The sequence below is a fragment of the Lipotes vexillifer genome, unplaced genomic scaffold (assembly GCF_000442215.2).
Source record: "Lipotes vexillifer unplaced genomic scaffold, Lipotes_vexillifer_v1.1 scaffold914, whole genome shotgun sequence".
NCBI lineage: Eukaryota > Metazoa > Chordata > Mammalia > Artiodactyla > Lipotidae > Lipotes > Lipotes vexillifer.
The window spans coordinates 3,575,260-3,587,412 of record NW_006780388.1 but is presented as its reverse complement, the minus strand read 5'-3'; the positions used below and the strand labels follow the sequence as shown (position 1 = coordinate 3,587,412).

Genomic DNA, 12,153 nt, shown 5'->3' with positions numbered 1-12,153 from the left:
TTTCCCAGAGCAAATATTGTTCCGGGAGCCGATTGAAGCCAGTGCAAATCAGAGCAAGTGGATCATACTCGGCTGGATGGGGGTAGGCAAACACCCAGCTGGAAGTGGGCAGCGGGACACTTAGATGATAAGGCAGGGGAAAGTGTACACAAGCCAACCAAAAGGAGCGACAGGGCTGGGGCTGTCCCGGCTTGCCTCCTTGGGGTGGCAGGGTTAGGATTTGGCCCCAGAGGATGCAGGGGATGCATCTGATTCTTCCGTGGCTGGTGGGTGCGGAGAGCGGGTGGCTCTTTTGGGGCCCCTGCCCCCATCCCTGATCAAGTGGGAACGCGGCCGCCTCCTGAGCCCCAGGCTGTCTCTGCCACTCCTGGGCTCCATCTTGGGGGTGGGGGTGACTAAAGCCACCCCCGCCCGGCCCTAGGGGGACCAGCATCCCAGGGAGGGATGGGTGCCTGGGAGAAACAGGTTCGTTCAACCAACCACTTCCCACCACCCCTGGGTTCGGATGCAAAGTGCATCCACTCAGAATAATTTGGGGGAGCAAGCAGATGGCTCAGAAATATCTGCCCAGGTCAATTTCTCCCAATTGATTTGGCATCTTGATCTCCCTCCCCAGGGTAGCGCCAGCCAAGAGTGCCCGTGTGGGGACTGCAGACACCAGCAGCAACCTGACCAGTCCTGCCTGTGAGGGGCGTGAGTGTGTGTGCATGTGTGCCTCTGTGTGAGTGTGTGTGTGTATGTGCCTCTGTGCGTGCATGTGCCTGTGTGTATATATGTGTGAACGTGTGGGTGTGTATGCATGTGCATGTGTCTGCTTGTGAGTGTGTGTGCCTGTGTGTGAGTGCATGTGTAGACACGTGTGTACCTGTGTGTGTGCCCAGAGCCTGATGGACCCAGTGGGTGGAGGAGCTGATTCCAGGCAGCCCATGGACCCTGGGTCTGGGTGGGAGCTGGTGACCAGGACTGGCCATGGTGGGACACCGAATGGGAGGAAGTGAGGACTAGGCACCCCTGAGAGCCTGTAGGGAAGCGGGGACAGGAGTGTTCCAGGAGAAACGTGAGCCCAGGGAGCTGTGGACATGGCACGGTGGGCCTGGGGATGCAGCCTGGACTGGCCACTGCCCTCCGCACCCAGCACAGGCTGGGCACAGCTGCAGGGACCACAGAGCCACCACACTGCTTGCAGATCTCGGGTCCACAGGCCCTGAGTGGGGCAGGGGGCGGGGAGAGCAAATGCCCTCGGGGGGTGACCTGCTTTACTGTCTCTCTCTCCGCATCGATGGGTTTTATTGGCCACTGGGCTCCAGTGGCTCCCAGAGTGACCTTACTCGGGAAATCCGGCCTGCGGGGCAGGGTGAGGCCTCCTCTGGGATCGGGATTGGGGGGTGCTGTTTGCCAGGCAGGGGGGGTGCAGGGTGGGAGGGGTGGGTGACAGAGGCGCAGCCCCTACAGGCAGAGCCGGTATTGTAGCCCCACAGTGAGGGAGACCAAGGCTGGCCCACCCTGAGAGCTGAGTGAGGGGTGCCCTGGGTAGGGCCCCAAGGAAGGGTCAGGAAGGGCCCACCCTCTTGGGCATTTTGGGACAGGAGAAGGGCAGACCATGGGTAGACACCGGGAAGAACTTCCCACAGGAATCTGGAGGCTGAGAGCTGGGACACCCTTTGGGAGTGTCAGGGAGGTGATCGACGTTGAGAATAGGGTTTTGGCTGGTCACCTGTCAGGGCCCCAGCAGAACCCTGGACTTCAAGGACTGGGTGGGCTGAGGACCTGGAGAGACTGCTGGGTCCATGACCCCCCTCCATCCTGGCTGATGGGGGATCCCAGCCCTAAAGTGCTGCCTCGCCTCCGCTGCTGTCCTGTACAGACTGGCCCATGCTATCCTGGCTCCTGAGGGCTGGTCTGGCCACCATGAACCTGAAGTGTGTTTGCTGAATGAATAACTGAGTGATTGATGTGATAATTGATTGATAATTGAGTGATGGAAGCTCTGTCCAGTTGGGGTCCTTACCTTGAAGGTCCAGTGACTGTCCAGGAGCCTGACTGGGGTCCCCGTCTCCGTCCTTCCCTCCCCGAGCTCTCACCCCTCTCCAGGGTCCTTGCTCCTCCCTGTCCCAGGCCCACCCCATCCCCACTCCCTCAGGCTACATATCTGGACGTGGTGGTGACAGCTATGCATTTGTTGTATCTGCACTGATGGGGGTCTGGGGGCTCCATCTGCGTGGGTCCCCACACTGGGGGCAGCAGGGTCTCTGCCTGAGCAAACCTCCCTCCCCTGGCCCCTGCCTCTGGGGAGGGGGGTTGAGGCCCTTTCTCAGCCACTCTCTTCCGTGACATCTGCACTGACAGCTGACCGTGGCTACGGGGTATAGGGCGCTGGGCCTGTGGGTGTAAGCACCGGGGCGCCCCAGGAGGGGGAGGGGCATGGTCCTCCTGGTGCCATCCACAGGGGCCGGCTCTCCAGATGGAGGAACCTGGCCACTGGGCAGTGGGGACTGGCCATGATTCCCTTCTGCTCCCACCCCGAGTGGCTCCCCACGCCCCCCACTTGTCCCCCCCCGCCCCCCAGGAAACAAGTGTCCCCTCCGTTTGGGCAGTTTGAGGAGGGTTTAATTAAAGGACGTTTTGCAGAGTGGTGGGTGGGTAGTTTTACCACCTGGTGGGTGGGGGATGGGGCTATCAGGACAAGGAGACCCACGGCCCTCCTGCAGCCGAAGGCAGCAGCCGTTCTGGGGACGGAGTGCCCACCCTCTCCCTTCCCCCTTCCCACACGCTGCCAGGCTCCCATTGCTGGGCACCTGAAAGGTGGCCTGGTCTGTAGGGGTCCGTGCCCTTGTGATCATCAGGCCTGAGAGGGCGGCCCTAGGATGAGGGTCAGCTTCCAGGGTCCCCTGACCTCTCCCCACACTGGAGCCTGGGTCCTACCCTCCCTCCTAGCTGAGCCCCCAGGGGCCATGCTAAGGGGTGCCTGGGACCAGGCAGGGTCTGGAAGCTGTTGATGCAAAGGGGAGGGGACCAAGCCTCCCCTGAGCTGCGCTGCTGGGTTTCCTTCTCCTGACCCATGGCTGCGGCCTTCTCGGCCCTCTGGACAGTGGACCTGTCTGCCCATGTGTCCTCTGGAGCCATCCTGCTGGGGCCCACGAGGCCCAGCCCACGGGTTCCCTGAGGGACACAGATGATGGTGGTGATCAGGCAGCTTGGAAACAATATCTGGACGCAATGCCCTTGGTGGTCGGTATAGAAGGAGCACTCCTTCCTTCACGGATGAATCTCCTCTCCTCTCAAGATTTCTCCGTCCATCTGGGGGCTCGTTAGAAGGCAGGAACCCCACCCTTGCTCTCCCCAAGGCAGGAGCACTTCCTGGCGTCGTGAGTTTTGGCTTCGGGACTGAGGCAGAACAATATTTTCTATTTTTACAAAATCAAACTATCCCTCTTCTGCCTGGGAAATTCCTCCTTTTGAAAAAAAAAGAGATGTCTTTCCCATCCAGAAATTAGCTAAATATTCCCATGTATTTTTTAGTTGTGGTACAATACACACTCCATAAAGTGTGTATGGAGGGACCAACAACACTTTATCGGTTCATCATCGATAGATAACCTGGATGTTCCCACTTTTAGGCTGTTGTGCGTTGTATGTGTCCCACATATTTTTTTTTTTTTTTTTTTTTTGAAAATAAACTCTTCTATACCTGAACAAAGAAATGTGTATTTGGTAGTTTTTTTGTTTTTGTTTTTGTTTTTGTTTTTCTTGCGTTATGCGGGCCTCTCACTGTCGTGGCCTCTCCCATTTGCGGAGCACAGGCTCCGGACGCGCAGGCTCAGCGGCCATGGCTCACGGGCCCAGCCGCTCCGCGGCATGTGGGATCCTCCCGAAACGGGGCACGAACCCGCGTCTCCTGCATCGGCAGGCGGACTCTCAAGCACTGCGCCACCAGGGAAGCCCTGTCCCACATATTTTTAATGGTTGTATTGCTGACAACTCTCTACTTCACTGATATCTGCTTTAGTCCATGAGGTGACCCTTGAACGCAAACACCCCCTCATCCCAACCCCGCTGGTACCTCGGGCTCTTGTCCCCTGGGTGACTGGCCTCTGGGGGTTCCTGTTGTCTGCCTGGTGGTCACTGCACTCATCACCATATCTTCCAAATCTGTTTCCATGTCCAAGAGAGCGCACAGAACTGAGCTGGTTCCTGCCTACCCATTCCTCCAAGCACCCTTCAACACTGTTTTACAAAGTTAGAAAATGGGTGTTATAGGCAGATGTTCACCACAGCACAGACGATAGCCAGACGGTAGGAACGACCTGAATGTTTATCGACAGGTGAACAGACAAACCGTGGTCCATCCGCACGGTGGGGGTGAGGTGCCAGCACATACTACAACACGGACGGACACAAGAGGCCACAGAGTTTGTGATTCCACTTACACAAAATGTCCAGAAGCGGCAAATCCATAGACAGAAAGCAGGGGCTGGGGGCAGGGGTGGGAGTGCCAGCTCGCGGGTTCGGGATTTCTGTGGGGTGATGAAAACGTTCTGGAACCAGATAGAGATGTGGGTTGCACGACGCTGTGAATGTACTAAATGCCACTGTACTGTTCACTTTAAAATGGTAGATTTTATGGTATATGAATTTCACCCAAGTTTTAAAAATGGGTGTCTTGTTGGAATTCCACCAAATGGATAAACTGATATGGGAAACTGGCTCCCGCAGGATCCATCTCTCAGGCTGCCCTGTATTCTAGTCTTTTCCAGCTTTCTTCTCCTGCAGCAGGCCAGTCCTGATTCCACCGAGGCCCCGCAGAGGGGGCCTAGAGGCTGCTGCTCTGACTGGGGCCATTTCCCTTCTCATCTCCTAAGCGGTCAGGGCAGCATCTTGGGCATGCGGATTTCTGAGTCTCGGGCTGCTCGTCACTTTGCAGAGATTACAACTTCACCTCATCCCACCCTGTTCTCAGTCACTGTTTTTAAATAAACCTGGGCTGGGGGGATGCAGGCACCGCCGCCTTGCCCTGGACCCACCCACAGTGTCCCCTGGCACATCCCTGTGCTCTGAGGCTCTGGCCGGCTGCTTCCGAGGGGTTCTCGGCCACACTAAGGGGAGCCCCCACCCCGCCCCTGGTTCTCTGAACATGGGGGTGGCCTTGGATTTGGAGTTGGTCAGACACCCTCTGGCCTGACCTGCTCTGCTCTCTTGGGTCAGCAGCTGGGAGCAGGGTCTGTCCCGGGAGGCTCAGCCAAGCTGCCCCAGCACCTCCCTTCCAGGCACCGTGGACAGAGTGAGAGGGAGGCCGAGCAGCCACGGGGTCTGAAGCCTTCACGGGAATGCCCACCCCGGCCCTGCACCCTCAGTGCCCAGTGCAGCATGGAGGGCTCTGCACCCTGATACCGGACAGGGGAGCTGAGGCCACACAAGGAGCCAGAAAGAGCCCAGGCTTTGTCTGAAGCTGCTAGACAGGGGCTGCTCTCCTGGCCCCGCCCAGCCAGGTTGGCCTGCAGCATGCAGTGGGTCTGGGTCCCTGTCAGGGTGGCAGGGGAGTCCAGGACCTGGGAGGAGAGAGGGACGCTGGGGTCCTTCCAAACCCCCGCACTCCTGTTCGGGCACCTTTATCTCTACAGTGGAACCTTCCCAGCCACCACGGCCCCCATTAGCGCTCTGAAGTGGCTCCTGATACCCTGATGGTTGCCAAGCACCTTGGGCGTGTCCAGCTATTCCAGCCATAAAAGGACACAGGCCAAAGGGCCAAAGTGCAGCCTGAGGCTTCTCAGCCCAACTCAGCATCCCGGGAGGGGCCAGGTCCCAGGATGTAGATTGGGGAGAGGGGTCCCGGCCTTCCCTCTGGCTTCCCGAGGTCCCACCCAGCACCCTCTAGTCTCTAGTGGGGCCAGGGCCTCACCAGTCAGAATGTCCTACTCCAACCCCTGACCCCTTCGCTGTAACAAGCCCCCCAGAATCTTGCTGCCACCTGCCATGTGCCACGGCTGGGCCTAGTCGGGCCTTGGGGCTCCTGGGGGCAGGAAGCCCTTTGAGACCCTGATGCTATGCATCTTGTGGTACAGACCCCTGCCGGTGCTTGGGATCTGGAGTCACAGGCTTGCCCTGCCCAGGCCTGAGCTCAGGGACCCACGCCTCTGAGTCTCAGCTTCCTCATGGGGCTGTAGGGCCTGCACATGGGATGTGAGGGTCTCATACCTGGGACGCCAGGAGCCCCTATCCTGGTCCAGAGCTGGCCGAGATCCAGCCTCGGTGGGACCGTCACAGCCGTCAAGGGAGGCTGCAGGCCCAGGCCCTGGGGTGGGCTGCTGACAGAAAGCCCCCTCCCAACATACCTCAACATAATAAAGGCCATATATGACAAACCCACAGCCAACATCGTTCTCAATGGTGAAAACTGAAACCATTTCCTCTAAGATCAGGAACAAGACAAGGGTATCCACTATCACCACTATTATTAACATAGTTTTGGAAGTTTTAGCCACAGCAATCAGAGAAGAAAAAGAAATAAAAGGAATCCAAGTCAGAAAAGAAGAAGTGAAGCTGTCACTGTTTGCAGATGACACGATACTATACACAGAGAATCCTAAAGATGCCACCAGAAAACTACTAGAGCTAATCAGTGAATTTGGTAAAGTTGCAGGATACAAAATTAATGCACAGAAATCTCTTGCATTCCTATACACTAATGATGAAAAATCTGAAAGAGAAATTAAGGAAACACTCCCATTTACCATTGCAACAAAAAGAATAAAATACCTAGGAATAAACCTACCTATGGAGACAAAAGACCTGTATGCAGAAAACTGTAAGACACTGACGAAAGAAAATAAAGATGATACAAACAGTTGGAGAGATATACCGTGTTCTTGGATTGGAAGAATCAACATTGTGAAAATGACTATATTACCCAAAGCAATCTACAGATTCAATGCAATCCCTATCAAACTACCAATGGCATTTTTCACAGAACCAGAACAAAAAATTTCACAATTCGTATGGAAACACAAAAGACCCCAAATAGCCAAATCAATCTTGAGAAAGAAAAATGGAGCTGGAGGAATCAGGCTCCCAGATTTCAGACAATACTAACTACAAAGCTACAGTAATCATGACAGTATGGTACTGGCACAAAAACAGAAATATAGATCAATGGAACAGGACAGAAAGCCCAGAGATAAACCCACGCACATATGGTCACCTTATTTTTGATAAAGGAGGCAAGAATATACAATGGAGAAAAGACAGCCTCTTCAGTAAGTGGTGCTGGGAAAACGGGACAGCTACATGTAAAAGAATGAAATTAGAACACTCCCTAACACCATACACAAAAATAAACTCAAAATGGATTAAAGACCTAAATGTAAGGCCAGACACTATAAAACTCTTAGAGGAAAACATAGGCAGAACACTCTATGACATAAATCACAGCAAGATCCTTTTTGACCCACCTCCTAGAGAAATGGAAATAAAAACAAAAATAAACAAATGGGACCTAATGAAACTTAAAAGCTTTTGCACAGCAAAGGAAACCATAAACAAGACGAAAAGACAACCCTCAGAATGGGAGAAAATATTTGCAAATGAAGCAACTGACAAAGGATTAATCTCCAAAATTTACAAGCAGCTCATGCAGCTCAATATCAAAAAAACAAAAAACCCAATCAAAAAATGGGCAGAAGACCTAAATAGACATTTCTCCAAAGAAGATATACAGGTTGCCAACAGACACATGAAAGGATGCTCAACATCATTAATCATTAGAGAAATGCAAATCAGAACTGCAGTGAGGTATCACCTCACACCGGTCAGAATGGCCATCATCAAAAACTCTGGACACAATAAATGCTGGAGAGGGTGTGGAGAAAAGGGAACCCTCTTGCACTGTTGGTGGGAATGTAAATTGATACAGCCACTATGGACAACAGTATGGAGGTTCCTTACGAAACTAAAAATAGAACTATACAACACAGCAGTCCCACTACTGGGCATATACCCTGAGAAAACCATAATTCAACAAGAGTCATGTACCACAATGTTCACTGCAGCTCTATTTACAACAGCTAGGACATGGAAGCAACCTAAGTGTCCATCCACAGACGAATGGACAAAGAAGATGTGGCACATATATACAACGGATATTACTCAGCCATAAAAAGAAACGAAATCGAGTTATTTGTAGTGAGGTGGATGGACCTAGAGTCTGTCATACAGAGTGAAGTAAGTCAGAAAGAGAAAAACAAATACCGTATGCTAACACAGATATATAGAATCTTAAAAAAAAAAAAAAAGGTTCTGAAGAACCTAGGGGCAGGATAGGAGTAAAGATGCAGACGTAGAAAATGGACTTGAGGACACAGGGAGGGGGAAGGGTAAGCTGGGACAAAGCGAGAGAGTGGCATTGACATATATACACTACCAAATGTAAAATAGATCACTAGTGGGAAGCAGCCGCATAGCACAGGGAGATCAGCTCAGTGCTTTGTGACCTCCTAGAGGGGTGGGATAGGGAGGGTGGGAGGGAGATGCAAGAGGGAGGAGATATGGGGATATATGTATATGTGTAGCTGATTCACTTTGTTATAAAGCAGAAACTAACACACCATTGTAAAGCAATTATATTCCAATAAAGATATTTAAAAAAAAAGCCCCCTCCCCCTGCAGACAGGGAGTCCCAGCAGCCCCTCCCCAGTGGGGGCCCGTCTCCTGCCTCCCCCACTGTCCCAGGCCATACTAGGGGAGACAGCCCAGTCCATGGAGGGGACCAGCTCCCAGCCCACACAGGCTTGGGGGTCTACACCCCCTTGTCAGGCCTCAGTTTCCCCACCTGTCAAGGGCGTGGCCTGGCCTGGCCTGTGTGTTTGGGAGAGTGGGCTCTGCTGTTCACGGGTGGGTGTGGGACATTCCTGGCTCCAGCCTCACTCAGGGTTGATGCTCCTGAGGGATAACTGAGTTCTGTGGTGGCAGGGGAGGGTCACTGTGATCCCAGCTGTGTCCCCTCCCTGGGGACAAGGAGGTGCCTGTTTGTGAAAAGGATGAGTGGGCCCCCACCCCCTCCCCACCTCTCCCGTCAGCCGATGATGATCTGGAGAGGATCTGCCAGGGCCAGGTGGATGTGGGGCCCCCAGCCAGTGAGAGATCCATCTCAGGATGCTTTGGGCTCCTGGTGGGAAGGAGTGGGGGCAGGGGTAGGACGTGATGAGGAGACAGGATCAGCCAGGCCGGCATTCTGTGGGCCCAAGACCCTGAGGTGGAAACCCCCATGCCTGTCCAGCACCTGGAAGGCCCTGGCCTGCTCAGCCCAGCCAGTCTGCAGCTCCAGCCACCTCTGCATGGCCCGGGACCTCAGCCAGCTCGCCAGGCTCTGGTGATTCCAGACGCTGCTCTTGCCAGGGCCCCAGCAGCCTCACTGGCCCAGAACCCTCATTCGGAATGGAGCAGCTGCAGGAGGGGATGCCAGGGCAGGGCCAGAGGGGAGGCAGCAGGCGATGGGGCCACAGGGGCTGGACAGAAGGTCCCAGAGTGGCCAGAGGACACATAGCAGGAAAGGAAAGATTCAGAGTGGACTCGAGGGTGGGGTAGCCTGATGGCTCCAACCATGGGGTGGACAGGGGCTTCCTGTGGAGTGAGCATGGCCAAAGTCCAGCCACACCCATCTGCAGGAACGAGGCCAGCCTGGTCACTTCCCATTGCCGCCAGGCCCAGCATCAGCACACCTAAGTAGGAGGTGACACCGTGGGGGTCTGGGGCTCCCTGGGCTCAGGTGCACATCCAGGTATGAGCTTCCTCCCCCTTCCAGCCCATTCCAGACAGACAAGGGGATGCTGAGCCCCAGAAAATCAGCCCACCAGGGCTGGTGGCGTGTTCACCAAGGACGAGACCCGTCCCGGCCGGGCCAGCACCCTAACCTGCTCCATTTCATCCTGTCTTGTGGCCTCTGCTGCCCTCGAACACCCTGGAATCCATCATGCTTCCTGCTAGAGTTGGCTCCAGGAGGGCCGGCATCTGCACTTGACCCCCTTCCCCCCCAACACTGCAGCCTCCCTAGCAACCAGCCCGGCATCCAATAGGTGCTTTGTAAAGCTCTCCATGGCAGTGGTTCCTGGCACAGCCTTTATATGCAGAATAAGTAGCTCGACCAGGGGAGCAAACTCCATCGCGTGTGGAGGTGCTCCGGCCCACCCCCCATCCCCCACCCACCACGTGCCTGGAACAAGGGTCTGCTTCCTGAATGTCTTGGTGTGAAACCTTCATCTGTGTCATCTCCAGCAGGGCAGGCCCGGGTCTGTCCTGCTCCTGCCACAGCCCTGTGTTCAGCTCAGCGTCTGCATGCAGTTGGTGCTCCATCTCAGCTGGCATCAGTCCTGGGCTGCAGGGCTCTGGGAACGACTGCCGTTGAGGGCTGGATGTGGCGTTGGAGCTGCTAGAGCTCAGCGTCCGGCAGCTGAAGGTGATGTAGAGGTCACCGCGCTCGCTGTAGATGGCGTTGTCGCCATCCCTCTGGGACATGCGCACCCAGACAGCGTCACCCTCGGCCAGCGCCAGCAGCAGGCTCTGTGTCTGCATCATGCTGCGCTCACTGGGCTGCGCATATAGCATGGCTGCGGCCCACCGGTTGCACGTGATGTGCAGGTACGTCTCATTGTAATTCCAGGTGTGCACGTTGAGGTTCAGGAAGTAGACGCCGGGCACGGCACAGAGGAAGGGGCCGGAGGCCAGGTCGAAGGCACCGTCCAGGTCCACCAGCTCCATGTCGAAGGGCACAGCCTGGAGGGCATCGGTGCTGTGCAGCCCCTCTCGCCAGCCCACCGAGAAGGCCACATAGGCATGCTGGCACAGGGTGCCCGGCGGCCCCACCTGCCCCTTCTGGCCCTTGTGGCCACGGAGGCCCCGGGAGCCGGGCGGGCCCTCCTTCCTGCTCCTGCTGGAGCGGCCTCTGACCCCTGCTTCATCCTTCTCACCTGTGAGGGGGTGCGGGTAAGGGGAAGCCCCTGGTCAAGGTTTCAAGGGTCAGATTCTCTGGCCACACGGCCTTGCAAGTGACCTCACCTCTGTGAGCCTCAGTCTCATCTGTCAGGTGGGCGCTAACCCGCCCTCCACAGGGCAATGAGAAAGAAGCCACACCCTGAGGTCCTGGCAGTTCCTTGGCCTGTGCAGATGGTCACATGGGGATGGCTGGGACGGCGGGGATGATGGGGGTCCAGTAGCTGTCAGAGGGGTTTTGGAGGAGGAGAGGCCTGGGAAGTTGGTAACAAATCCAACCTCAGTGTGGCCTCTGTCCAGCCTTCAGGGTGCCTCCCTCTTAGAGCTCAGCCTGTCTTGCCTCTCAAAGGGGGCGCTGCTCCCAGACCCCCTTCCCACCTCCACTTGGGGTGGGGGAGCAGGATTGAAGGGAAACTCAGCCCCACCTGCCACCCCCCCACCATCCCCCCCAATCCACAGCCCCTTCCCCAGGGCACCCTGCTTCCCACAGGAGGAGGCCGCTATGGGGAACAGGGAGCAGGCCCTTGTGTGCCCCCCTGGGGCCCAGCCTTCCCAGAGCTAGCCTTGGGCCGTTGCCCTGCTCTCCTGCCTCTCTTCCTATGCCCCTCATTGCGGAGTGTCCCTGCAGGGCTGGGGGCAGTGGGGCCGCCTCTCCAGGAACACTCACCTTTGAGGATCGAGATGTCGACGGTGGGCCGCACGTGGGGCAGTCCCACCCACTCACCCCCGTCGCTCATGCGGGCGTGCGGGCATGCGGGCGTGCGGGCTGGGGGCAGCTGGGGGCCAGGGTGGGCAGCTGCAGTGCATACACAGCCAGCAGGGCGGCCCCAGGCCAGGCCAGGCCCCTGCGGGCAGCATCAGCAGGAGCAGGAGAGCAGAGGCTGGGTCGGGAGGAAGAGGACGGGGGAGGGAAACGGGGAGTGGAGAGGGGACACCCCTGCTGAGCCCCCACCCCCTCAGCAGCCCAATTGTGCCCCCTTGTGTGGGGGAGACAGTGTGCTGGTGGGACCAGGGAGCTGCCTGGGTGAGGATGGACAGTTGGGACCCCTGGAGGGGCTGCAGTGGGCGTGGCCAGAGCCTCATCCTGCACCAGACAGGGCACCTGGCAGAGCCCTCCTGGACACTCAGACCCCTGCCCCGACAGACATCACTAATGGATCCCCACACGCTTTCCCC

At 56.5% G+C, this 12,153-nt stretch overlaps 1 protein-coding gene across 1 annotated transcript; it reads right to left on the bottom strand.

Moving 5' to 3' along the window:
• Positions 1 to 2,356: 2,356 nt before the first annotated feature.
• C1QTNF8 (C1q and TNF related 8) lies at positions 2,357 to 11,714 on the bottom strand. Its single transcript, XM_007453674.1, has 4 exons — positions 11,645 to 11,714; positions 10,195 to 10,955; positions 5,333 to 5,546; positions 2,357 to 2,379 (listed from the first exon to the last, which is right to left on the bottom strand). The coding sequence occupies exons 1-4, from the start codon at positions 11,712 to 11,714 to the stop codon at positions 2,357 to 2,359; spliced, it is 1,068 nt and encodes a 355-aa protein (XP_007453736.1).
• Between the last annotated feature and the right edge of the window lie 439 nt (positions 11,715 to 12,153).

Excerpts from the sequence above, each read along its gene's own strand:
- C1QTNF8 (XM_007453674.1), bottom strand. The coding sequence starts at position 11,714 with ATGAGCGACGGGGGTGAGTGGGTGGGACTGCCCCACGTGCGGCCCACC. Across the intron at positions 10,956-11,644 it reads CGACATCTCGATCCTCAAAG|GTGAGAAGGATGAAGCAGGG; the intron begins GTGAGTGTTCCT and ends ACCCCCTCACAG. Across the intron at positions 2,380-5,332 it reads ACTGAGGGTGCAGGGCCGGG|GCCCAGCGCCCTATACCCCG; the intron begins GTGGGCATTCCC and ends TTACACCCACAG.